Source organism: Oncorhynchus clarkii, chromosome 10 (assembly GCF_045791955.1).
Source record: "Oncorhynchus clarkii lewisi isolate Uvic-CL-2024 chromosome 10, UVic_Ocla_1.0, whole genome shotgun sequence".
Taxonomy (NCBI): Eukaryota; Metazoa; Chordata; class Actinopteri; order Salmoniformes; family Salmonidae; genus Oncorhynchus; species Oncorhynchus clarkii.
The window spans coordinates 53,916,135-53,941,409 of record NC_092156.1 but is presented as its reverse complement, the minus strand read 5'-3'; the positions used below and the strand labels follow the sequence as shown (position 1 = coordinate 53,941,409).

The 25,275-nt window shown below is 41.8% G+C and overlaps 1 protein-coding gene across 1 annotated transcript in view; it reads right to left on the bottom strand.

Annotated features, from left to right (window-relative positions):
• LOC139419660 (FH2 domain containing 1) overlaps nt 1–7,847 on the bottom strand; it is a 33,138-nt gene extending 25,291 nt beyond the window's left edge. The window contains exons 1-2 of the mRNA XM_071169644.1: nt 7,302–7,847; nt 3,676–3,737 (exon numbers count right to left, since the gene is read on the bottom strand). Of these exons, the coding sequence (XP_071025745.1) occupies nt 3,676–3,737; nt 7,302–7,847 (608 nt within the window). The remainder of the gene's footprint in view (nt 1–3,675; nt 3,738–7,301) is intronic.
• Between the last annotated feature and the right edge of the window lie 17,428 nt (nt 7,848–25,275).

Below are 25,275 nucleotides of genomic sequence, written 5' to 3'. Positions count from 1 at the left end.
GATTGTGGACTTCAGGAAACAGCAGAGGGAACACCCCCCTATCCACATCGATGGAACAGTAGTGGAGAGGGTAGCAAGTTTTAAGTTCCTCGGCATACACATCACAGACAAACTGAATTGGTCCACTCACACAGACAGCATCGTGAAGAAGGCGCAGCAGCGCCTCTTCAACCTCAGGAGGCTGAAGAAATTCGGCTTGTCACCAAAAGCACTCACAAACTTCTACAGATGCACAATCGAGAGCATCCTGGCGGGCTGTATCACCGCCTGGTATGGCAACTGCACCGCCCTCAACCGTAAGGCTCTCCAGAGGGTAGTGAGGTCTGCACAACGCATCACCGGGGGCAAACTACCTGCCCTCCAGGACACCTACACCACCCGATGTCACAGGAAGGCCATAAAGATCATCAAGGACATCAACCACCCGAGCCACTGCCTGTTCACCCCGCTATCATCCAGAAGGCGAGGTCAGTACAGGTGCAGCAAAGCTGGGACCGAGAGACTGAAAAACAGCTTCTATCTCAAGGCCATCAGACTGTTAAACAGCCACCACTAACACTGAGTGGCTGCTGCCAACACACTGACACTGACTCAACTCCAGCCACTTTAATAATGGGAATTGATGGGAAATGATGTAAATATATCACTAGCCACTTTAAACAATGCTACCTTATATAATGTTACTTACCCTACATTATTCATCTCATATGCATACGTATATACTGTACTCTATATCATCGACTGTATCCTTATGTAATACATGTATCACTAGCCACTTTAAACTATGCCACTTTGTTTACATACTCATCTCATTTGTACATACTGTACTCGATACCATCTACTGTATCTTGCCTATGCTGCTCTGTACCATCACTCATTCATATATCCTTATGTGCATATTCTTTATCCCCTTACACTGTGTACAAGACAGTAGTTTTGGAATTGTTAGTTAGATTACTTGTTATTACTGCATTGTCGGAACTAGAAGCACAAGCATTTCGCTACACTCGCATTAACATCTGCTAACCATGTGTATGTGACAAATAAAATTTGATTTGATTTGATTTGGTCACTGTGGGGACGACGTCATCGATGCACTTATTGATGAAAAACTTGGCACAACCATTTGGATACAAGGGAGAGTTTTTCTGCACAAAATAATTACACAAGCATTGTGGAGACACTGCACAATGGTTGTGTAAACAACAATTAGTATCACAAAAATATCAGTTGAATCACACCCATTGTGTCAAATGTGTTGTACATCAGTTGTACAAACTGAGTGTATACAGCACATGCTCTGTGCTGGCATGCAAATCCCGAGCTACAACTCTCTCCCAGTCTACCACACCACAGTGAGTTAGCATTAGCCACTCCAGACTGCTTATGTAATACATAGGACTTATTGCTAGCCAAAGCTATCGCCACCAATTAAACATGAATGAAACAATGTGGACCTTTTCTCCTGGATTATCAACCCAGATAATCTGAGGGTCCGTTTTGTGATATTACTAAAACCTTCTCTGTGACTGTATTTTGTGTGTGACCGTATTTTGTGTGTGCGTGTGTGTGTGAATGTGTATTGTATGTGGTCCCGGTTCCTGAGTAGATATCTTCAGGGTCAATACTGCTATATTCCTCAGTAAATGTAGGAAATGGTCCAAAGAAATGATCTTTTTTTTTTATTTACATAAAACAACTTTGCGGGGGCCTTTGAAGGACACACGCACAGACAGTGATGTGGTAAGGGCAGACTATACTTCTTCTGCAGGCCATGTCCCCATGCCATACTTATTAACTGTGTGTGTGAGCTGAGGAGAGCACTGCCAGCAGTCACACACACACTGAATAATACAGTATGTGCCCAGTCAGGCTGGGTAAAGAAACACTTTGATTAAAAAACCAACTCCAGGGGTTTTTCATTAAAACTACTGCTGTATAAAACATGGAGATTTTAGGGTGAGGGACTTCAATATCCCTAGACAGAAACTTAAAACTATCTCAAATGAGTCTAAGCCTTATTTATACTTTACATATGTACGCAACGCAAGAACGCAATGAAATATGAAAAATGCCGATCCTGCGTATTTACGTTAAGTTACAAAATGGCATTGCTGCACACGTTTGCATATTTTTGCTTTGCAAGAACGCAGGACCTCCAATTTGTGTAGCTAATTCTGTATTTTCGTTGTGTGCACGTAAGATATAAATTAGACCTAAGACACTCAAATAGGACAGAAAGCATGGAGCTTGGGGGCTTTCAGACAAGGGACTTTGATCCTTATGTGAGTTTTCAAAAGTCTTAGACGAGAAACTTCATTACGATACCGCTATGTCCTTTGTGGTCAGCCCGGTGATGACGAAGTTTAATACAGAATCGGAAACCTTTATCATCTAGCTTTTCTTGGCATTTAGGGAAATTGTAGCCTGCAGACACTGTTTCTGCATCCAACTGTGCAGCAGTGTCGCCTTGCCAAATAAGACAATGACAAGCATAAAAAGATTGGCAAACAAGTTAGAATTTACCCAAAGGATTTCAGTAGCATTTTGATTTAAACACTATACTGTCATGGCAAGTTGTAGACAATAAAGTGTCTTCCTATATAGAGTAGCAGGCATCAGTGAGCACTTCAGTCTGAGCGCATGGTAGGTCACCTTGGGAGTTGGGACCATTTAGCATTTGAGCTACGTTGTTTCACGATGGAAAAGTCAGCCAGATAAAATAAGGCCTAAAGCTGTGTCTGATTACTCTAGGGACCAGTGGGAGGAGAGCTGGACTGTTCACTAAGCACCTGGCTGCTATGGAGACAGGTACAGAGAAACAGACAAATGGCGCAAATATGCACACACGAGCGTGTGGGAGCATGCATGCATGCACATGCACGCACACACCTGCACAGAGATATACTCAAAAACACACACAAACAAACACCTGGACAAACACGCAATGCACATACAAACACAGGATACGAGTTCGGTAAACACAAATAAAGGTTATTCATAGGTCACGCTTTGAACAGCAAATGCAACAGGCACAGATAGTTCAAACTAGTTGTAATATAATTGGCCTCGCCCTTCTATGGAAATACCCTAACCCAGTGGTTCTCAAACCTGGTCCTGGAGACCCAAAGGGGTGAAAATGTAGTTTTTCTTGCCCAAGCAAAATCAAATCACCATCAAGCTTTGATGATTTAAATCAGGTGTGTAGTGCGAAGAAAAAAACTAAAATGTGCATCCCTTTGTGTCCTCAGGACCAAGAATGAGAACCACTGCCCTAAACCCAATGACAACTATACAGGGGCAGCGGCAGCAGTTAGCCTAGCAGTTAGAGCGTTGGGCTGGTAATCATAAAGTCGGTGGTTTGAATCCCCAAGCCGACTAGGTGAAAGATGTGCCTTGAGCAAGGCACATAACCCTAATTACTCAGGTAAGTCGCTCTGGATAAGAACATCTGCTAAATGACTAAAATGTAAATACAGATTTACAGACATCCATGCACACACACGTACCTTATCCCCAAGTGGTCAACCTAGCGTGCCGGACTAAGGACGCCACCAGTTACACAACGGTGTTGTTTTTCGCACAAGGCGTCTCGTTTCTCTCTCTCAGGCCGAACGGTGGAATTTCATGCACGCTTTATGTAAACTAATCTAACAGAACCGGAGGAAGACTTACTTCTTGAATTGCTTGAGGAAAATTCCCACGTTCATGCCACGCTTGGAGTCCAGAATGCTGATCTGAGAACAGTAGAAAGAGAGGAACATGATTCAGTACAGGAGGATATATGTGGGAATGACTCGATGCTAGATTAGGGTTGCAAAGCTACCGGTAATTTACCAAAGTTACCGGGATCTTCAATCATTTTGGGAAATAACAGGTAATCTATGGCAATCTACAATGACTATACAAAACATTAAGAACACATTCTCTTTCCATGACCAGGTGAATCCAGGTGAAAGTTATGATCCCTTATTGATGTCACTTGTTAGTGTTTTCTGTTTTTGAACGATTACAAACATACCCATTACATGATGCAGCCACCACTATGCTTGAAAATAATGAAGAGCAGTATTCAGTATAAGTGTTGTATTAGATTTTCTCCTAACATAACACTTTTTATTCAGGACAAAAAGTGATTTACTTTGCCACATGTTTTGCAGCATCACTTTAGTGACTTGTTGCAAACAGGATGCATGTTTTAGAATATTTTGTATGATGTAGAGGTTTCCTTCTTTTCGCTCTGTCAATTAGGTTAGTTTTTAAATCAATCCACGATTGTGCCCCCTCAATACATGTCAGACATGCTTTTAAGTTATGTACCCAGTAGGTTCCTCAGGTCCTCTGGCACTGACCTTTAAAACAAAGATCTTAAAACACATATTTTTAGCTTTGCTTTTCCTTAGGGTGCTTTTTAATAGTTATTTTGTTTTGTATCATATGTGCAGTAAATATTTCCTATTTTATTTTCATCGTTTTTTCTTCGTTTTTTTTTTCTTCCTGTAAAGCACATTGCGTTGCATTCCACGTCTGAAATGTGTTGTATAAATATGGCTTGATTTGATTTGATTTAGTATTGTAAAGTAACTACAATGTTGTTGATCCATCCTCAGTTTTCTTCTATCACAGCAGCTACACTGAAATACATATTGAAATGGTCACTGGAAAAGGGGACGTTGGCAAATGTATGGAAGCATGCTAAACTGTGTCCTATCCCAAAAGACAGCAAAGAACCCATTACCCCTGCCAATAGTCAACCAATGAGTCTACTCCCTTCACTCAGTAAGATATTGGGGGTTATTGTGAGTAGACAAATACAGGAGTACATGGAAAATAATGATCTGATTACAGCCAATCAGCATGCTTATCACAAAAACCATTCCACTACCACTGCATTGGTTGACATGACTGACCAGTGGCTCAGTGCTATGGATAATGGCAGGTTTGTGGGTGTACTATTTTTAGATTTAAGTGAGCATTTGATTTAGCGGATGATGAAATCATTTTGACAATAGGGGGCGCTATTTTAATTTTTGGATGAAAAACGTTCCCGTATTAAACAAGATATTTTGTCATGAAAAGATGCTTGACTATGCATATAATTGACAGCTTTGGAAAGAAAACACTCTGACGTTTCCAAAACTGCAAAGATATTGTCTGTGAGTGCCACAGAACTGATGTTACAGGCGAAACCCAGATAAAAATCCAATCAGGAAGTGCCGCATTTTTTGAAACCGCCTCATGCCAATGACTCCTTATATGGCTGTGAATGAGCTACGAATGAGCTTACGTTTTCCACGCATTCCCCAAGGTGTCTACAGCATTGTGACGTCTTTTTAGGCATTTCCATTGGAGAATGGCTGTAAGGGACCATATATAGCGAGTGGTCACATGGTGTATCCCGGAGAAAATCTTGCGTAAAATACTGAGGTAGCCATTTTTCCAATCGCTTTTTATGAGAAACCAATTGCCTCGACGGATATATTTTCGAATACATATGTTAAAAACTTAAACACCAAGAAAACCAACGTTATGTTTGTCTGTTCCACCAGGAAAAGGCCAACACAGCATGGGATACAATTAAGTATGGGGGGAGTACAAATTGAGGAAGTGGCAAAAACCAAACTACTAGGAGTGCATGTAAAAAAAAAAGTTTTTTAAACTGCATGCATGATCAGAAGGATAGCTAAATATTTCCTAGGAAAGATTCTTAAATAACCCAAGCATTAATTGGGAATCAGGTGAACTAGTGTTCTGTGGTCTGGGAAAATGCATCATCAAGTTAAATTAGGAGGCTGAAGATTGCACAGAAGAAAGCAGCAAGGATTTATTTTATTTCATAATATACACCATTTAAATCGGCCAAACTCTATTCACAACAGTATTCAGTTGGTAAGAGACAGACATTCATTAAATACTAGGATTAGATTGTCCACCATCCATCTATCCAGACAGAAAAAACTGTTAGAGTATTTATCTGGCCAATATGTCAGTGTATTATGTCTGTATGTATGTGAAAATGTGATCATATTATAAATTGTATTTTAATGTTTAAGGACTCTTGGAAGATTTGTCCAAATGAGGACTAAAAGAGATCCTGATAAAATAAAATAAAACCATTGGCCTTGTGGTGAAATCCCTGAGAAGTTTGTGTCACACCCTGACCTTAGAGATCCTTTTTATGTCTCTATTTTGGTTTGGTCAGGAAGTGAGTTGTACGTATTCTATATTCTATTATTTGTATTTCTATGTTTTGTTTCTATGTTTTGGCCAGGTAGGGTTCTCAATCAGGAACAGCTGTTGTCTCTGTAGCCCTTTTTTTCAGCTTTTCATTTTTAATTAATTTGTAAAAAAGTAATTCCACTTGGATATTATGGGGTAGTGTGTGTAGGCCAGTGACAACATCCATTTAAAACGCTGACCATAACAGACTGAAATGTTGAGAAGGTCAACTCATACTTTCTGAAGGCACTATATGTCCTTTGTACAATTTTACCCTTATTTAACTGGGCAAGTTAAGAACAAATTCTTATTTTCAATGACAGCCTTGACAGTGGGTTAACTGCCTGTTCAGGGGCAGAACAACAGATTGGTACCTTGTCAGCTCGGGGATTTGAACTTTCTGTTTACTAGTCCAACACTCTAACCACTAGGCTACCCTGCCGCCCCAATCAAGGGGTTATTGGGAGTAGTGGGCAGCATGTTGCTATATTTGGAGTCCCTTGATGAATAGGGGTTGTGAAATAACAGCCTATATTCCCTCCAGGTTGCTCAGACTGTCAAACTGTGACATTAGCTAAGCCTCACGCGGGCATAGCTTTACAGTTCGTTCAAAGCCTTTTTCAGGGGTATACAATTATTTACACTACACTCGCCATTGACACGTTTCTTGTTTCGAGACACGCATGCCGTAAAATTGGCTTTTGTATCCGTTAGTATTATTTCCATCCCTCGAGACAAAGCTGATTGTGCTGTGCTGTTAAGTAGTTGTGTACGCTTGTGTTCTGTGATAAGTACAGTGAGTTCAGGTTCAGTATACTGTCTGTCTATACTGCTCTTGTTGCTGTCAATTTATGTTTTGTTATATTGTTTTTACTACAGAGCAAACTGCCATACCAACCAGTCAATCTTAGTCATGTTAGCGCAAACCCAAAACTCATTGTTAAGCACATTATACTGCTAACATCTTTTTCTAGTGAAGTGGACCTACCAGCACTCTTATATCCTGTAATTCCACCAGTAAAACATAAACAGGTCAGGGCGTATCCCCATCCACCATTCACAATCTACCCAGTCATACTCACCTCGTCCTTGTTCTCCTTAAAGGACCGGGACCGGGTGATGCGGGCTGAGGAGCATCCACCAGTGGCGGGCACACCCTCCCGGCCCTGCGCCTCCTCCTGCTGGCCGAACAGCTCCTCCACGGAGCGCACGTCGATCTGGTACTGCTGCTGGCAGCGCACCGCCATGGTCCAGATGTTGGGCTGGCTCCGCACCTTCTCCTCCGGGATGGGCTTCCAGAAAAAGCTCCGCACCCTCCGCTTCTTCCGCACACCATGGCTGGAGAGGGAGGTTGATGGTGGTGGAGGGGGAGGGGGAGGGGGAGGAGGGGCGTTTGGGGGCAGGGGTGGTGGTGACGGTGGGGCGTAGTGGTGGGGTAGTGTGGTAGGGTGCAGGGGGGGTTCGTTAGGCAAGGGAGAGGGGAGATTAGAAGGTGAGGGGGTGTGGCCCGACATTGGGGAGAGGTCGGAGGTGGTGCTGGTGGTGCTGGTGGTGGTGGCGGCGCTGCTGCACTCACTGCTGCAGCTCTCTGTCTCATTAGCCAGGGACGGGCTGCTCATAACATGCATCACACTAGCGCACCATTGGGGTGGGGCCTAATTCTGAGAGGCCACTGCGTCAGATTCTCTCTGCCCTCAATTTCACTCTCGAGAGTTTGAAGTAGTCCAATCAACTAACCTTTCACGCAACTTAAACTCAAGTTATTCAGGTATGTCGAAGAAATCATAAACTGTCTGTGGTTTTAAAAACTAATAAAATCACGGGTCAAGGGTTAAATGTCAAAATAGCTCGAGCACAATAGACGTTCTGTCTAGTCACGGCGAGGTTAACATGCTCTCTGATTCCTTCTGTCTCCATCTTGCTGCCGGTATACCATCACTTCAAACTGGGCCTTGTTAGGGTTCTGGAGCGTTCTGTGGAGGTCGTCGTTGGGGGAACCACCATGGACCTATAGGGATGTACAAAAACAACACAAGAGAGGATTATTTGGGGGACAGTCATGCATGTTGTCCCCAGGATAATCTAAATTAGGGCAAATTGAGGGGTGCGACACATCAAAAGAGAGAAGGGGGAACCACCCCGGTCGAGGGGAAACCACAATAGGGAAATGACAGACTCCATTACTCTTTTGAAGTCCTTGAAGTCAACCTGCTGGGTGTAAAATGTCCGGTGACACTAGTCTACACATACTTACGCCCAGGGTTACTGGAAGGTATCCAAAGCACAACATGGATTTGCCAGGGGCGTATTTCGTTTTCCACAGGTTAGCAAACATGCCATTTCTTTACACTTTCCCTTTGTGGATTTGAATATAGTTTTAGAGTATTAAACGATTGAATTGTATTGATTTTCATTTGTACTGAAGTTCCCAGTCCACTTCTCTGTGGAAGTTTTCTCATGTAGGAGTTAAATATCATAGATTGGATGATAGGTTGTTCTACTGACCTACCTTTATGACTGGGAGTGGACTGACCAATCTACTACATAAGTGACATCATCTTAGACCTTTGCATAAAAGGAGTAATACTCCATCGACGTTCGCACAACAACCCACATTTCAATATGCAAAGCACCTGATATCACAAAGACAGCTGTTGCCACAAGAGCGGCACAAAACATAAAGGTCATCTTTGAGAGAAAAGTACCTCAAACCAAAACGAACCACCTTAAACGAGTGCCGCAGCGGTCTGATCAAATCAAATCAAATCAAATTTATTTTATTTAGCCCTTCGTACATCAGCTGATATCTCAAAGTGCTGTACAGAAACCCAGTCTGATGCACTGTGTCTCAGTGCAAGAGGTGTCACTCCAGTCTCTGGTTTGAATCCAGGCTGCATCACATACGGCCATGATTAGGAGTATTATAGGGCGGTGCACAATTGGCCCAGCTTTGCTGGGTAGGCCGTCATTGTAAGTAAGAATTTGTTCTTAATTGACTTGCCTAGTTAAATAAATAAAGGACCTTAGTTTCACCTGAATATGATAAATTATTCTTGTAAGGAAGCATTTGAACCAGTCCGGGCACAATGATCAAAGAGCCAACTGACAATTACTGCCAAGGTGCTGACCTGTTGCACCCTCGACAACCACTGTGATTATTATCATTTGACCCTGCTGGTCATCTATGAACATTTGAACATCTTGGCCATGTTCTGTTATAATCTTCACCCGGCACAGCCAGAACAGGACTGGCCACCCCTCATAGCCTGGTTCCTCTCTAGGTTTCTTCCTAGGTTCTGGCCTTCATAGGGAGTTTTTCCTAGTCACCTTGCTTCTACACCTGCATTGCTTGCTGTTTGGGGTTTTAGGCTGGGTTTCTGTACAGCACTTTGTGACATCAGCTGATGTAAAAAGGGCTTTATAAATAAATTTGATTGATTTTTCATGCAAAGCCTGATTGCTTAAATGTTGTTTTGTGTTACATGCCAAAATCATCTTAAAGTTACTTTATTGAGCTACACAGTCAATTTCAATTCAGGATGATTTGTACATGCATACAATGCAAAGCATGTTAATATCGGGGTGATTTTTTTTTTAAGTTTGGAGAAAGTGGCAAGGTAAAGTAAACCAAAGCATGGATTGCTATCTTTTCTGCTTACAGGGTAAGGAAACCAATATATAATTTAGTAATTTGAGTGAGCCATCTCTTTAAGTTCTGCTTTAACAATACCATCTGTTGTACAGTACTTTCAGGTTTTGTCGAATAATAAGAATGAAAGGAGTAGCCTCCGGAAAACGGATAGGAAGACAGAAGACTCGATCACATTTCTCTCATCCTAATCCCTTTGTCTGTTTGATAAAAGACCACGACCATAAGCAAGGCAAATAGGGTCTTCCTCCCTTTTCAAATCAACCCCCATAGTTCTGTGATGGTGACTAACTCTCTTTCAGAACAACACATCACTCACAACCTAAGCTGACATGGCCTTGGTCATGTGATAGCCATTCATTTCCAAACAAGGAAAGGGATAGCTGACCTGACAAAACAAGGAACTGGATATGAGGCATAATAATGCTACAGTGGAAACATCAGTCAGGAAACATCAGTGCCCCTAAGCACTGACTTAAAATCAGCCATTCCTACTCCAACCCTATTAACCATTTGAGACAAAACAAAATCAAACTGACCCTGGGTCAGGGACTTTTATGCTAACAATTTAGTATATTTTAACCAAAGGCCTGCTGTTTTCTGGATCTTTCCGTGTCATGGCAACGGCACTACATCAGTTAGCGCCCTGTCCACCGGATCCCAGGGATCTTTTACTAATTCATACGGCTGACGTCACGGCCGGCCTCGTGTTGCCTGCTCGTAGTGCAACTTCAGCTGTCCTGTCCTCGCCCGTCACTCATGCCTTATTCATGGGACCTGTGAGTAGCACATGACCCCATGGTGAATCATCTTCTAAAAGGATGCTGTGGTGATTAGGTAGGCTAGGCTATGCTAGGAGATGCTATTGGGAAAACAGGCAGTGGGAGGGGGGGGGGGTTAAAGCTGCTATAGCCGCCTTCTCTGGCTCACTCGCCTATCTGGTTTAGAGGTTGACCGATTAATCGGAATGGCCGATTAATTAGGGCCGATTTTAAGTTTTCATAACAATCGGAAATCGGTGTTTTTGGGAGCCGATTTGCCGATAAATGTGTTTTTTGAACACCTTTATTTAATATTTATTTAACTAGGCAAGTCAGTTAAGAACACATTCTTATTTTCAATGACGGCCTAGGAACGGTGGGTTAACTGCCTCGTTCACAGGCAGAAAGAAAGATTTTCACCTTGTCAGCTCAGGGGATCCAATCTTGCAAACTTACAGTTAACTAGTCCAACGCAATAACGACCTACCTCTCTCTCGTTGCACTCCACAAGGAGACTGCCTGTTACGCAAATGCAGTAAGCCAAGGTAAGTTGCTAGCTAGCATTAAACGTATCTTATAAAAAACAATCAATCATAATCACTAGTTAACTACACATGGTCGATGATATTACTAGATATTATCTAGCGTGTCCTGTGTTGCATATAATCTGACTGAGCATACAAGCATACAAGTATCTAAGTATCTGACTGAGCGGTGGTAGGCAGAAGCAGGTGCGTAAACATTCATTCAAACAGCACTTTTGTGCGTTTTGCCAGCAGCTCTTTGTTGTGCGTCAAGCATTGCGCTGTTTATGACTTCAAACCTATCAACTCCCGAGATGAGGCTGGTGTAACCGAAAGTGAAATGGCTGGCTAGTTAGCACACGCTAATAGCGTTTCAAACGTCACTCGCTCTGAGCCTTGGGGTGGTTGTTTCCCTTGCTCTGCATGGGTAACGCTGCTTCGATGTGGTGGCTGTTGTCGTTGTGTTGCTGGTTCGAGCCCACGGAGGAGCGAGGAGAGGGACGGAAGCTATACTGTTACACTGGCAATACTAAAGTGTCTATAAGAACATCCAATAGTCAAAGGTCAATGAAATACAAATGGTATAGAGGGAAATATACCTATAATAACTACAACCTAAAACTTATTACCTGGGAATATTGAAGACTCATGTTAAAAGGAACCACCAGCTTTCATATGTTCTCATGTTCTGAGCAATTAACTGAAACATTAGCTTTCTTACATAGCACATATCACACTTTTACATTGTTCTCCAACACTTTGTTTTTGCCATATTTAAACCAAATTGAACATGTTTCATTATCTACTTGAGGCTAAATTGATTTTATTGTTCAAAAGTTAAAATAAGTGTTAATTCAGTATTGTTGTAATTGTCATTATTACAATTACATTTATTTTTATTTTTAAATCGGCCGATTAATCGGTATCGGCTTTTTTGGTCCCCCAATAATCGGTATCGGTATTGGCGGTGAAAAATCATAATCGGTCGACCTCTAATCTGGTTGTTGTCATAATGTATTTGCTATGAAGTCAGCTGCTCCGGAGTCGCATGGTGTGCTCGCACGCACGAGCATGCGCACACGCACACACACACGATGGAGGGAATAGGGCTAGAGGGAATGGAGGCAGTTTTACGGGTTCCTGACCAATTGTGCTATTTTGTACAATTTATTTTTACCTTTTTTTGTACATAATGTTTTCGTAATCGTTTCCTATGGCCGATAAGAGCTTCAGGGCATCAAAACAGCTATCACTTACCTCGATTTGGACGAGGACTTCTACTTCAACGAGTCGGAAGTGAAATATATATTGATACATTGATATATTGACCAGGCCCAGATCACGAACATTCGAAGAAGGAGGGGACGGCGCTGTAGAGGCCGGCATGTGAGATACCGGATGAGACTACGACGGAGAGTGGACAAATCGCTTCTACCCTCCGTTCTATTGGCGAACATGCAATCACTGGAGAATAAACGGGATGAGCTCTAGAGTTTTGGACGACTGTGTGATCACGATATCCGTAGCTGATGTAAGTCCTTTGAACAGTTCAACATTCACAAGGCCGCAGGGCCAGACGGATTACCAGGACGTGTACTCCGAGCATGCGCTGACTAACTGGCAAGTGTCTTCACTGACATTTTCAACCTGTCCATGACTGAGTCTGTAATACCAACATGTTTCAAGCAGACCACCATAGTCCCTGTGCTCAAGAACACTAAGGTAACCTAACTAAATGACTACCGACCCGTAGCACTCACGTCTGTAGCCATGAAGTGCTTTGAAGGGCTGGTCATGGCTCACATCAACACCATTATCCCAGAAACCCTAGACCCACCCTAATTTGCATACCGCCCCAACAGATCCACAGATGATGCAATCTCTATTGCACTCCACACTGCCCTTTCAGACCTGGACAAAAGGAACACCTATGTGAGAATGCTATTCATTGACTAAAGCTCAGCGTTCAACACCATAGTGCCCTCAATGCTCATCACGAAGCTAAGGACCCTGGGACTAAACACCTCCCTTTGCAACTGGATCCTGTTCTTCCTGGGGCCAAGCTACCTGCCAACCAGGACCTCCATACCAGGTGTCAGAGGAAGGCCCTAAAAGACTCCAGCCACCCAAGTCATAGACTGTTCTCTCTGCTACCGCATGGCAAGCGGTACCAGAGCGCTAAGTCTTGGTCCAAAAGGCTTCTTAACAGCTTCTACCCCCAAGCCATAAGACTCCTGAACAGTTAATCAAAGGGCTACCCAGACCCTTCTTTTACGCTGCTGCTACTGTCTGTTTATTATCTATGCATAGTCCCTTTAACTCCACCTAGATGTACATATTACCTCAATTACCTCGACTAACCGGTGTCCCAGCACATTGATTCTGTATCGATGCCCCCTGTATATAGCCTCGCTATTGTTATTTTACTGCTGCTGTTGAATTATTTGTTACTTTTATTTGAATTTTTTAACTTATTTTTCTTAACTGCATTGTTGGTTAAGGGCTTGTAAGTAAGCATTTCACTGTAAGCATTTCACTGTTGTGTTCGGCGCATGTGACAAATAAAATTTGATTTGAAAACATTAAGAACACCTGCTCTTTTCATGACATATACTGACCAGGTGAATACAGATGGAAGCTATGATCACTCACTTGTTAAATCCACTTCAATCAGTGTAGATGAAGGGGAAGAAACAGGTTAAAGAAGGATTTTTAAGCCTTGAGACAATTGAGACATGGATTGTGTATGTGTACCATTCAGGGGTGAATAGGAAAGACAAATGATTTAAGTGCCTTTGAACGGGGTATGGTAGTATGTGCCAGGTGCACCGTTTTGTGTCAAGAACTGCAACTCTGATGGGTTTTTCACGCTCAACAGTTTCCAGTGTGTATCAAAAATGGTCAACCACCCAAAGGACATCCAGTCAACTTGACACAACTGCGATAAGCATTGGAGTCAACATGGGCCAGCATACCTGTGAAACGCTTTCGACACCTTGTAGAATCCTTTGAGGCTGTTTGAGGGCAAAAGGGAGGGGGTGGGGGGTGAAAATCAACATTAGGAAGTTGTACTTAATTTTTTGTACACTCAGTGTATATCATTTTAAAGTCAGAGCATTCCCACAGATGTTCAAATAACGCTAACTGTCAACGACAGCTTAAAACAGCAGTGCTAGTTTGGGGCATCTTGAGACAAAAGAGAAGACAGGACCCCAAGAAGCCGACAACAAGAGTGTCTGCTTCCTTCTAAAGAGACAGTAAACTATTTGTAACTCTGTAAAATTCCCCGAAGGCAACAGACAGAGTTGGAATGAGTGTCTAGCTACAATACATCCATCCACCTGCTGTACTGAGAGTGAGTGAGCCCAGACAGACTGTTGAGGATCTCATTGTGGTAGTCCACCTGTTGTCAGGCCTGCAGCGTTCCCACCCCCATCCGTCTTTACCAGTGACAGGGATACCCCACCCAGCCTCATTAACTACTGGGCACGATGTGCCCCCCCCCGCCACAGAGAGAAAGGGTTAAGATGGACGCACAAAGGCTTCTTTAAAGTTTATCTTTAAAGGAGAGGTAGTGTGGATTGTTGAAGCTGGCTTTTAAGCCCTGAGGATAGTGTGGTCAGATTCTACACAATAGGGGGAAAGGGGGGTGGCAGAGACCTGATATTGGATGTGTGTGTGTGTGTGTGTGTGGTTCGCCAACTCTCGGGTGACATTCTTTACCTAGACCATGTGTCATATTACTTTCCCCCTAGCCCACCACCAACTTCTCATTCACTACTCCAATATTGGGGGCTAAGGAGACAAATCCTCCTCCAGATCAGAGGGCGAGTTGTAATCCGGCGTCCCCGAGAGAGGTTACTTCCTGTGGCTGTTTGAGTGCTTGTTAACCCCAGCACAAACACACAGTCACACACACACACAGTCTGAGTGCTCGTTAACCCCCGCAGCGCCGGGGCTTTTCACTCGCACAGTCAGGGCAGAGAGGGTCCGCCTCCCTGGGATTAAGCCAATCCTGCATCCGCCATCATCGCAGCAGAAACACTTATTAGAGGAGAGCAGCTTTGCGGAGAGCTCAGTGGGGGTATGGCTCCCGTGATTTTGAACTTCTCTGTTTTAGATCCCTCAAAAAGTTATTGATCTGGACTTGTCTACGTGTGTAAGGTAGTCAAATTGCCTATGGCCTTCTTTCGTGTCTTTGTCATATCTCTTAGCCCTGTTTTACTTGTGTTTACCTCAGTAGGACTGCTTGTTGACCTTGTGACAGTGAATCTTGTCCACATCTGTCTCTTTTCACCGGTCACCATATATGGAATGAATGTGTCATACCGGGATCAGTGTTTTCTGTCCAGGCTCCTTTTCAAGATACTATAGTAAAATCAGCACACTATGTCATAGAAACAGTCCTCTGCCTGGGCTGTCTAGTCATATCTACACTGTATATTTATATTCTCTTTCAAACCAAACTTGCTAGGAAAACAAGGCAGCTTAGGCTTTGTTCAGTGTAGTACAGCATACCGGCTTCCTCACTTCCCCCTTCTCTGACACATCAGATGGGGAGGTGAGTGACACACTCAAGCACGCACACACACGCACATAGAAACAGTAAGGGGAGACGGAGTGTGAGTGAGGCAGAGCAAACGATGGGGCGAGCAGGTGGATATGTCAACTGTGTGAGATTAAACACACGCAGGCATTTACACAGACATACATAAACACAGTTACCCAGATACCCAGACAAAAGAGCCTCTCAGCCAAACAATCTCTTTTAATGAAAAGGATATGAAATGACGCCTTATGGGTGTGTGTGGCAAACAGGGACAGATGCTTCCAGTACACACTGTACAACAGTCACTGGCAAAAGCAGCAGAGGCACATAGGGCGGCAGGTAGCCTAGTGGTTAGAATGTTGGGCCAGTAAACTAAAGGTTGCAGGTTTGAATCCCAGAGCTGACAAAAAGCTGTCGTTCTGCCCCTGAGCAATGCAGTTAACCCACTGTTCCCCAGGCCCTGAAGATGTGGATATCAATTATGGAAGCCCCCCACACCTCTCTGATTTAGTGGGTTAAATGTGAAACACACATTTCAGTTGTACAACTGACTGTCATTCAGATAAGGCAGGAGATGACAGATTGCAGCAATAATGTGCCCTAGGGGGATCACAATACTGCTTTCAGTCTTCTCTGCTCGTGGACTTGTCTACTCTGGTCTATCCACTTTCCTACGTCACTGGACCCTCCTGTCGTGCAATATATGTTATTCAGAGCAAAATGTGTCACTGTACCTGACGAGTCGAGGATTGAAATGTTTTGAGTGTAGACGAAAACCTCATCCATCTACTGTTATGAATATTGACAACAACTAGCACAAACAACAGATTAATACATCTACCATTCACTGTCTGGAGGGGATGTTAGGCAACGATGTGAACAACGGGGGCTTTTATTAGACAAATCCTGATCGGATTCAGGAAAGAAAAGGGATTAATCAAATACTTTGAAAGATTGAGATTAAGATTGAGATTAGTGCTCGGATGGAGCCTGTATTTTCTGATTGAACATTATAGGCCAGTGTAAGTAGCTCTAGTAACTGAAAATGTACATGTCCCTTATGAAAATGAATCTCTCTTCCAGAATGAACGACAAAAAAAATCCAGGTTGGAGTCCCTATTCTCTATAGTGCACCACTTTTGACCAGAGCTTTTAACCAGAGAACTATAGACCCTGGTCAAAAGTAGTGCACTATACAGGGAATATGGTGCAATTTGGGATACAACCAGACAGACAGCTTACATAAGCTTCTGAGCCGATGCAATATTCAACACAGCAAAAGCAACATGTACTTGCTCCTATGCAAATATATTATGAATTCATGATTCTCAAAGGACCTCTTCCTTTGAAAGTTTGAGCCATTTCTATCAAGATACTTCATAAGAAGTCACTGAGTATTTCATGGGGCATCTTCTATCATAACTCTTCTCTTGTGAATCAAACAAATTAAAACAAATAAATAATTATAGAAATTCAGTTGGATTATGCTACACACAGATAGGCCTAGATGCACTGGGAATCAAACATGCAAACTTGACATGTTAATGGACCTTGAAGGAGGGGAAGTTGATTCCCTACTGTCTTTAGACTTTCTACTAATGTTAAAACATGAAAGAACTGTACACATCTAACCAAATCCTTTCCCTGGGTTAAATGCTTCCAGCTTTGAACATCATCCCTAGAGACAAATAACTCACCATTTAGACTCTCGCTGAGCAAACATTTTATCTAATGCGTCCCTACCATCTGTCAAATGAGCTCCTTATAAAGTGAAAGCCCTCTCCCTAAACACACACATACTTTCCCTCCCACTATCTCATCTCTTGACTGAGGTGTTCAAACGCCACATTGTTTTATGGCACGATTAAGTCCCTCGCTATTGGAATGGCTGTGATAACTTGGGGCCAATAAAAGATATCCAATGAAGGATACTAGCGTCTAAATTTTAAGATAAGGGAGAACTACTGCTTGACCTCTATTTCATAGCATCCCAAATAATCAAATGCAACCAGTACATTATCAGATGATAGGATCTGCTGCTGGTTCAAGCTGGACTCAGGGGTAGACATAATATAGTAAATGTAAATCTGGGAAACTCCAATTAGAATTATATGTTACGTTTCATATGGTATGTATCAATTTGTGGATGTCTATCATCCATTTCGTATGATATGTTCCGAATTGAAATTCGTACATGTTACGAAATTTGCAAAACGTATGATATGTTACAAATTACAATTTGTCTAGTAAGCTAACTCGTTAGCTATGCTAGGGGCTAGGGGCTATGGTTAGCAGTTAAGGTTAGGGTTAAGGTTAAGGTTAGGGCTAGGAGTTAGGTTAAAGGGTTAACGTTAGGGGAAGGATTAGCTAACATGCTACATTATTGCAAAGTAGCTAAAATGTAGTAATAGTTGCGGCAGGGTAGCCTAGTGGTTAGAGCGTTGGACTAGAGACTAGAGAAGGTTGCAAGTTCAAACCTCTGAGCTGACAAGGTACAAATCTGTCGTTCTGCCCCTGAACAGGCAGTTAACCCACTGTTCCTAGGCCGTCATTGAAAATAAGAATTTGTTCTTAACTGACTTGCCTGGTTAAATAAAAAAAGTTGTCCATGATGAGATTCAAACACGCAACCTTTGAGTTGCTAGACGTTTGTGTCATACGCCTGACCAGCCACCCTACTTCTATTTTTGCCTAAAAAAAAACTATCTTATGTAACCATACCAAACGTAACATATCCTAGTAATTTGAGTATCCCGGATTTACGGTTATTATGTTACGTATGAGACAAGGCTGGCTGGTTAAGCATATTCTGCAGGATCAAGGATACACACAAACAACCAAAGCTGTGTATGGGACAGGTTATTATACTGGGTGTAAGGGTGTAACAGAACTCAATAGCTCATTACAAATCTCCCGGCTGTTAATGAGCTTTCAGCAGATTATCAGTGTGTTGTTGGTCTACTAGTAATTATGGACACTGAAATAATGGACACGGGTGATAAGGCCACGGTGAACTTTGCAATGAGTGAAGTAGTTATACAAATCAAATACATTATTTGTGAATAATATAGAGGTTCACCTCACAATATTCAGACAAAACATTTATCCAGACCAAACATTATGTTGTAATCAATTAAGCTACATAACAATTTTATGGTTTGGAAAGCAGTCATAACAAATGACAATCAAATCTCCTTGGTTTTTAGAGTCTATCTGGGATCACCAAAATGATCATAATTCTTTCTCCAAACTGTCCCCCTCTGCCTCCCTGCTCTGACTCAACAGTGGCCTACAGACTACATTTTTTTCAAAACATTGCTATTAATACACTTCTATTCATTTTCTCCGCATCATAAACATGTTCCCGGTGCGAGAAGGGCCGGGTGAAGGTGACAGTAATTACAGTGGCAAGAAAAAGTATGTGAACCCTTTGGAATTACCTGGAATTCTGCCTAAATTGGTCATAAAATTCGATCTGATCTTCATCTGTCACAACAATAGACAAACATAGTCTTGCTTAAACTACCAATTATACGTTTTCATGTCTTTATTGAACACACCGTGTAAACATTCACAGTGCAGGGTGTGAAAAGTATGTGAACCCTTGGATTTAATAACTGGTTAACCGTACTTTGGCAGTAATAACCTCAACCAAACGTTTTCTGTAGTTGTGAACCAGACCTGCACAACGGTCAGGAGGCATTTTGGACCATTCCCCTTTACAAAACCGTATCAGTTCAGCAATATTCTTGGGATGTCTGGTGTGAATCGCTCTCTTGAGGTCATGCCATAGCATCTCGATCGGGGTGAGGTCAGGACTCTGACTGGGCCACTCCAGAAGGCATAATTTATTCTGTTGAAGCCATTCTGTCGTTGATTTACTTCTGTGTTTTGGGTCGTTGTCCTGTTGCATCACCCAACTTCTGTTGAGCTTCAATTTGCGGACAGATAGATTTTGCAGGAGAATGTAGGCTATTGATAAACTCGGGAATTCATTTTTCCATCGATGATAGCAAGCTGTCCAGACCCTGAGGCAGCAAAGCAGCTCCAAACCATGATGCTTCCTTCACCATACTTTACAGTTGGGATGAGGTTTTGATGGTGTGCTGTGCCTTTTTGTCTCCACACATAGTGTTATGTGTTCCTTCCAAACAACTCAACATTAGTTTCATCTGTCCACAGAATATTTTGCCAGTAGTGCTGTAGAACATCCAGATGCTTTTTTGCGAACTTCAGACTTTTTGGACAGCAGTGGCTTCTTCTGTGGTGTCCTCCCATGAACACCATTCTTGTTTAGTGTTTTACGTATTCGAGACTCGTCAACAGAGATGTTAGCATGTTCCAGAGATTTCTTTAAGTCTTTAGCTGACACTGTAAGATTCTTCTTAACCTCAATGAGCATTTATGCAAGTCAACAATTCTTAATCTTGGGTCTTCTGAGATCTCTTTTGTTCGAGGCATGGTTCCCATCAGGAAATGCTTCTTGTGAATCGCAAACTAAACATTTTGGAGTGTTTTTTATAGGGCAGGGCAGCTCTAACCAACATCTCCAATCTCGTCTCATTGATTGGACTCCAGGCTCCAATTAGCTTTTGGAGAAGTCATTAGCCTTGGGGTTCACATACTTTTCCCAAACTACACTGTGAATGTCTAAATGATGTATTCAATATAGACAAGAAAAATACAATAATGTGTATGTTATTAGTTTAAGCACACTATGTTTGAAGATCAGATCTAATTGTATGACCAATTTATGGAGAAATCCAGATGATTCCAAAGGGTTCAAAATATTTATTCTTGCCACTGTACACTTAATTCATATCTCTATTCAATTTTCTCTGCGGCTCCAATGATTTCTTCCTCCTCCAGTTGTTTTGTAATTGAGTAAAGGACATTGGGGGTACGGATGACACGGACGGCCGCATATTTGTCACACCGTGGAATTATCCAAATAAGTTGGTGTGATGGTGTCATACAGAAGTCAAACAGACAGACAGACAGAGATTCACCAATAAAAAGTAAACAATCTTACTGAACAATCCTACACAATCTTACTGAAAACATTAGTAAGATATATACAGTTGAAGTTGGAAGTTTACATACACCTCAGCCAAATACATTTAAACTCAGTTTTTCACAATACCTGACATTTAATCCTAGTAAACATTCCCTGTCTTAGGTCAGTTAGGATCACCACTTTATTTTAAGAATGTCAAATGTCAGATTAATAGTTGAGAGAAAGATTTATTTCAGCTTTTATTTCTTTCATCATATTCCCAGTGGGTTAGAAGTTTACATATACCCCATTAGTATTTGGTAGCATTGCCTTTAAAGTGTTTAACATGGGTCAAACGTTTCGGATAGCCTTCCACAAGCTTCCCACAAAAAGTTGGGTGAATTTTGGCCCATTCCTCCTGACAGAGCTGGTGTAACTGAGTCAGGTTTGTAGGCCTCCTTGCTCGCACACGCTTTTCAGTTCTGCCCACAAATGTTCTATAGGATTGAGGTTAGGGCTTTGTAATGGCCACTCCAATACCTTGACTTGTTGTCCTGAGAGAGGCCTCTCAGGTTATGTCGATATAGGACTCGTTTTACTGTGGATATAGATACTTTTGTACTTGTTTGCTCCAGCATCTTCACATGGTCCTTTGCTGTTGTTCTGGGATTGATTTGCCCTTTTCGCTCCAAAGTACGTTAATCTCTAGGAGACAGAATGAGTCTCCTTCCTGAGCGGTATGACGACTGCGTGGTCCCATGGTGTTAATACTTGCTTACTATTGTTTGTACAGATGAACATGGTACCTTCAGTTGTTTGGAAATTGCTCCCAAGGATGAACCAGACTTGTGGAGGTCTTGGCTAATTTCTTTTGATTTTCCCATGATGTCAAGCAAAGAGGCACTGAGTTTGAAGGTAGGCCTTGAAATACATCCACAGGTACACCTCCAATTGACTCAAATGATGTCAATTAGCCTATCAGACACGGTTAACCCATGACACAATTTTCTGGAATTTTCCAAGCTGTTTAAAGGCACAGTCAACTTAGTGTATGTAAACTTCTGACCCACTGGAATTGTGATACAGTGAATTATAAGTGAAATAATCTGTCTGTAAACAATTGTTGGAAAAGTTACTTGTGTCAAACACAAAGTAGATGTCCTAAACAACTTTACAAAACTATAGTTTGTTAACAAGAAATTTGTGGAGTGGTTGAAAAACAAGTTTTAATGACTCCAACCTAAGTGTATGTAAACTTCCGACTTCAGCTGTAAGGAGAGATAAGTAAGAGAAGGCCACTGGCCATTCAATTTCATGTTTCAACCATGCAAATGTCTCTCCAACTTTGACATGCCTTCAGAATTCAACATCCAGTCTTACAGTTTTTGTCAGTATAGGAGCATCATGGCAAAAACTAAGACTGGCCAATAGGTTCTACCCCTTGACCCCGTCCACAATGAACATTTTAATTATATTTTCTGGGGAATGATTAATTCTTACAGAAATAAACAATTCCACAAATCTGCCCAAACCAGCTTCTATCCTTTCACTCTCTTTTTTAAACAGAGGCACACACACATACCCACACAGACACACACATAATGGCATCACTACAACAACAAACCCTCCAAAACAAAAAGGGCCTCAATTTCTACTATAGCTTTTCTACATTTTGCTAACAATTTTGCTAGCTTCTTCTCATCCATCTGTTGCTTATATGATGTAGTGCAAAAACACCTCTAATGCCAGACCCAGACCATTGGACTTCAGTGGAAACCAGCCAGTGAGTGTGTGGGAGCTAATCACTACCCCATATTTTCTGTCTGGTTTTCACCATTGATCCTCTGAGTCATTAGAGAAGGTACATCTGGGGAAACAAAGTGTGTGTTTGAGATTTATATTGCAGTCAGACAGACTGCACATACAGTGCCCAGAATCACGGGATCTACAAATCACATTGCATCCCAAGGAAGTACTCATTATGTGATCAAGATCAAACTGATCTCTTCAAACACGTTCAAAGGGAGGCCTACAGTTGGCGATCCATTCCCAGGAGTGGCTGGACAGATGATTAAACCCATAAGGCACAGAAAGTGGGTTTCTGGGTTAGGTAGTCCACGTTGTAAAACCAATCCTCTGTCTATTTGGGGCGTTGTCTTAGACTACAATTCAGATGAAAAAGGATTACGTATGAAACTCTTTGAACTACAAACTAGAAGTCATTCTCTGTTGGCGGATAATTAACTTTAGGCAGCATCTTGTCACCTGTCTTGTCCAAAATCTTCGGCATCCACTTTGAACACGTTGCTATACTGCACGTTGTGTACTATAGTCTCTGTTGAAAATGTTGATATGAAAATGTAGCAATAAAGGCTGGTCTGGGGCTCAACAGTAATATCAAGTCATTTGTGTTTTTGCTCCGAGACCGAGTGAAGACCGAGTACAACGTTATCCAAGTCCAAGAACAAAAATATAAAAAAGCAATCTCAAGACCGGATTTGTGACTGAGTCCAGTCTTGAGTACTACTGCTATAGTGCATATAATACAATAACTAGTGAGGTACATGAAAGCATCTCTCTGATCTCACAATCAGTAACAGTGTCACTTTTAAATCCACTTCATGAAAGTGTCATTAGTGTCTTCTCATCATGTTACGTCTATCAAAACTTATATAAAACCCAGAAAATCTATTAACTATGGAGCTCAAAGACATACTGTATCTTGCAAATGATCCTGAGGCAGACAGAATCTGAGTTCTCCTTTATACAACTTGGTCATTCATGTACTTTCCTATAGAGTGGACAACCTGCCAGTATGAAGAAGTTATTAATGAAATAGGATCATTTATTGAGGGTCCCTAGAAAATACTGATTGCCTAACTCGTTCACAAATCATACACATGGACAGCCTACATAAATGCTGTCATGGAAATGTTGATAGAAAGACACAAGGCATTGCCAATGAAATAGAACTCCAGATTTCAGTGTGAATAGTTGAATCACATCTCTCTCTATGGAACCTGAAGTACTGTACCAATGTCCTCTAGCCCATAGCCCCAATAGCAGCACAAACACCTGCAATCTCATTTCTCTTCCAGCATTTTCGTGCTACAGACTTCCAACACGGCAGCACATAACAAATCCCAGAGCTTAGGATCAATCCCTTAATCACAGCCTGGGAGTCTGAGACAAAGGGTTTCAGAATGGAGAGATTCAAGTCTGGAAGTTTTGCTCTGTCATTTAGCATTCAAAAGGCCTAATGTACAGCAGACATCTATATAGAAGCTAAAACTTATAAACTGCATCCCAAATGGCATTCTATTCCTTACTTTTAATCAGGGCCCAAAGGGGCTATAGGGAATTATATAGGGACCTATATAGGGAATAGGGTGCCATTTGGGACATTCAGTACATTCAGAAAGTATTCACACCCCTCAACCTTTTCCACATTTTGTTGCGTTACAGCCTGAATTTCAAATGTATTACATTTAGATTTTTTTTGTCACTGGCCTACACACAATACCCCATAATGCCAAAGACGCATCATGAATTTCGAAAATATAAAAATATGAAATGTCTTGAGTCAATAAGTATTTGTTAAGACAAACCTAAATCATTTCAGGCGTAAATATTTGCTTAACAAGTCATATAATAAGTTGCATGGACTTACTCTGTGTGCAATAATAGTGGTTAACATGTTTTTTTAATAACTACCTCATCTCTGTACCCCACACATATAATTATCTTTAAGGTCTCTCAGTCGAGCAGGGAATTTCAAACATAGATTCAAGCACAAAGACCAGGGAGGTTTTCCAATGCCTCCAAAGAAGGGGACCTATTGGTCAATGTGTAAAAAAAAAGCAGATATTGAATATTCTTTTGCGTGTGGTAAAGTTCTTAATTACACTTTGGATGGTGTATCAATACACCTAGTCACTACAAAGATGCAGGCGTCCTTCCTAACTCAGTTGCCATAGAGGAAGGAAATCACTAATGGAATTTCACCATGAGGCCAATGGTGACTTTTAAACAGTTATAGAGTTTAATGGCTGTGATAGGAGAAAACTGAGGATGGATCAATAACATTTTAGTTACTCTACAATACTAACCTAAATGACAGAGTGAAAAGAAGAAAGCCTGTACAGAATACAAATATTCCAAAACATGCATCCTGTTTGCAACAAGGCACTAAAGTAATACTGCAAAAAAATGTTGCAAAGCAATTCACTTTTTGTCCTGAATACAAAGTGTTATGTTTGGGGCAAGTCTAATACAACACATCACTGAGTGCCACTCTCCATATTTTCAAGGATAGTGGTGGCTGCATCATGTTATGGGTATGCTTGTAATCATTAAGGACTGGTGAGTTCTTCAGGATAAAAAATAAATGGAATGGAGCTAACCACAAGCAAAAACCTAGAGGAAAACTTGGTTTAGTCTGCTTTCCACCCGACACTGGGAGATGAATTCAACTTTCAGCAAGACAATAACCTAAAAACATAAGACCAAATCTACATTGGAGTTGTTTACCAAGAAGACGGTGAATGTTCCTGAGTGGCCGAGTTACCGTTTTGACT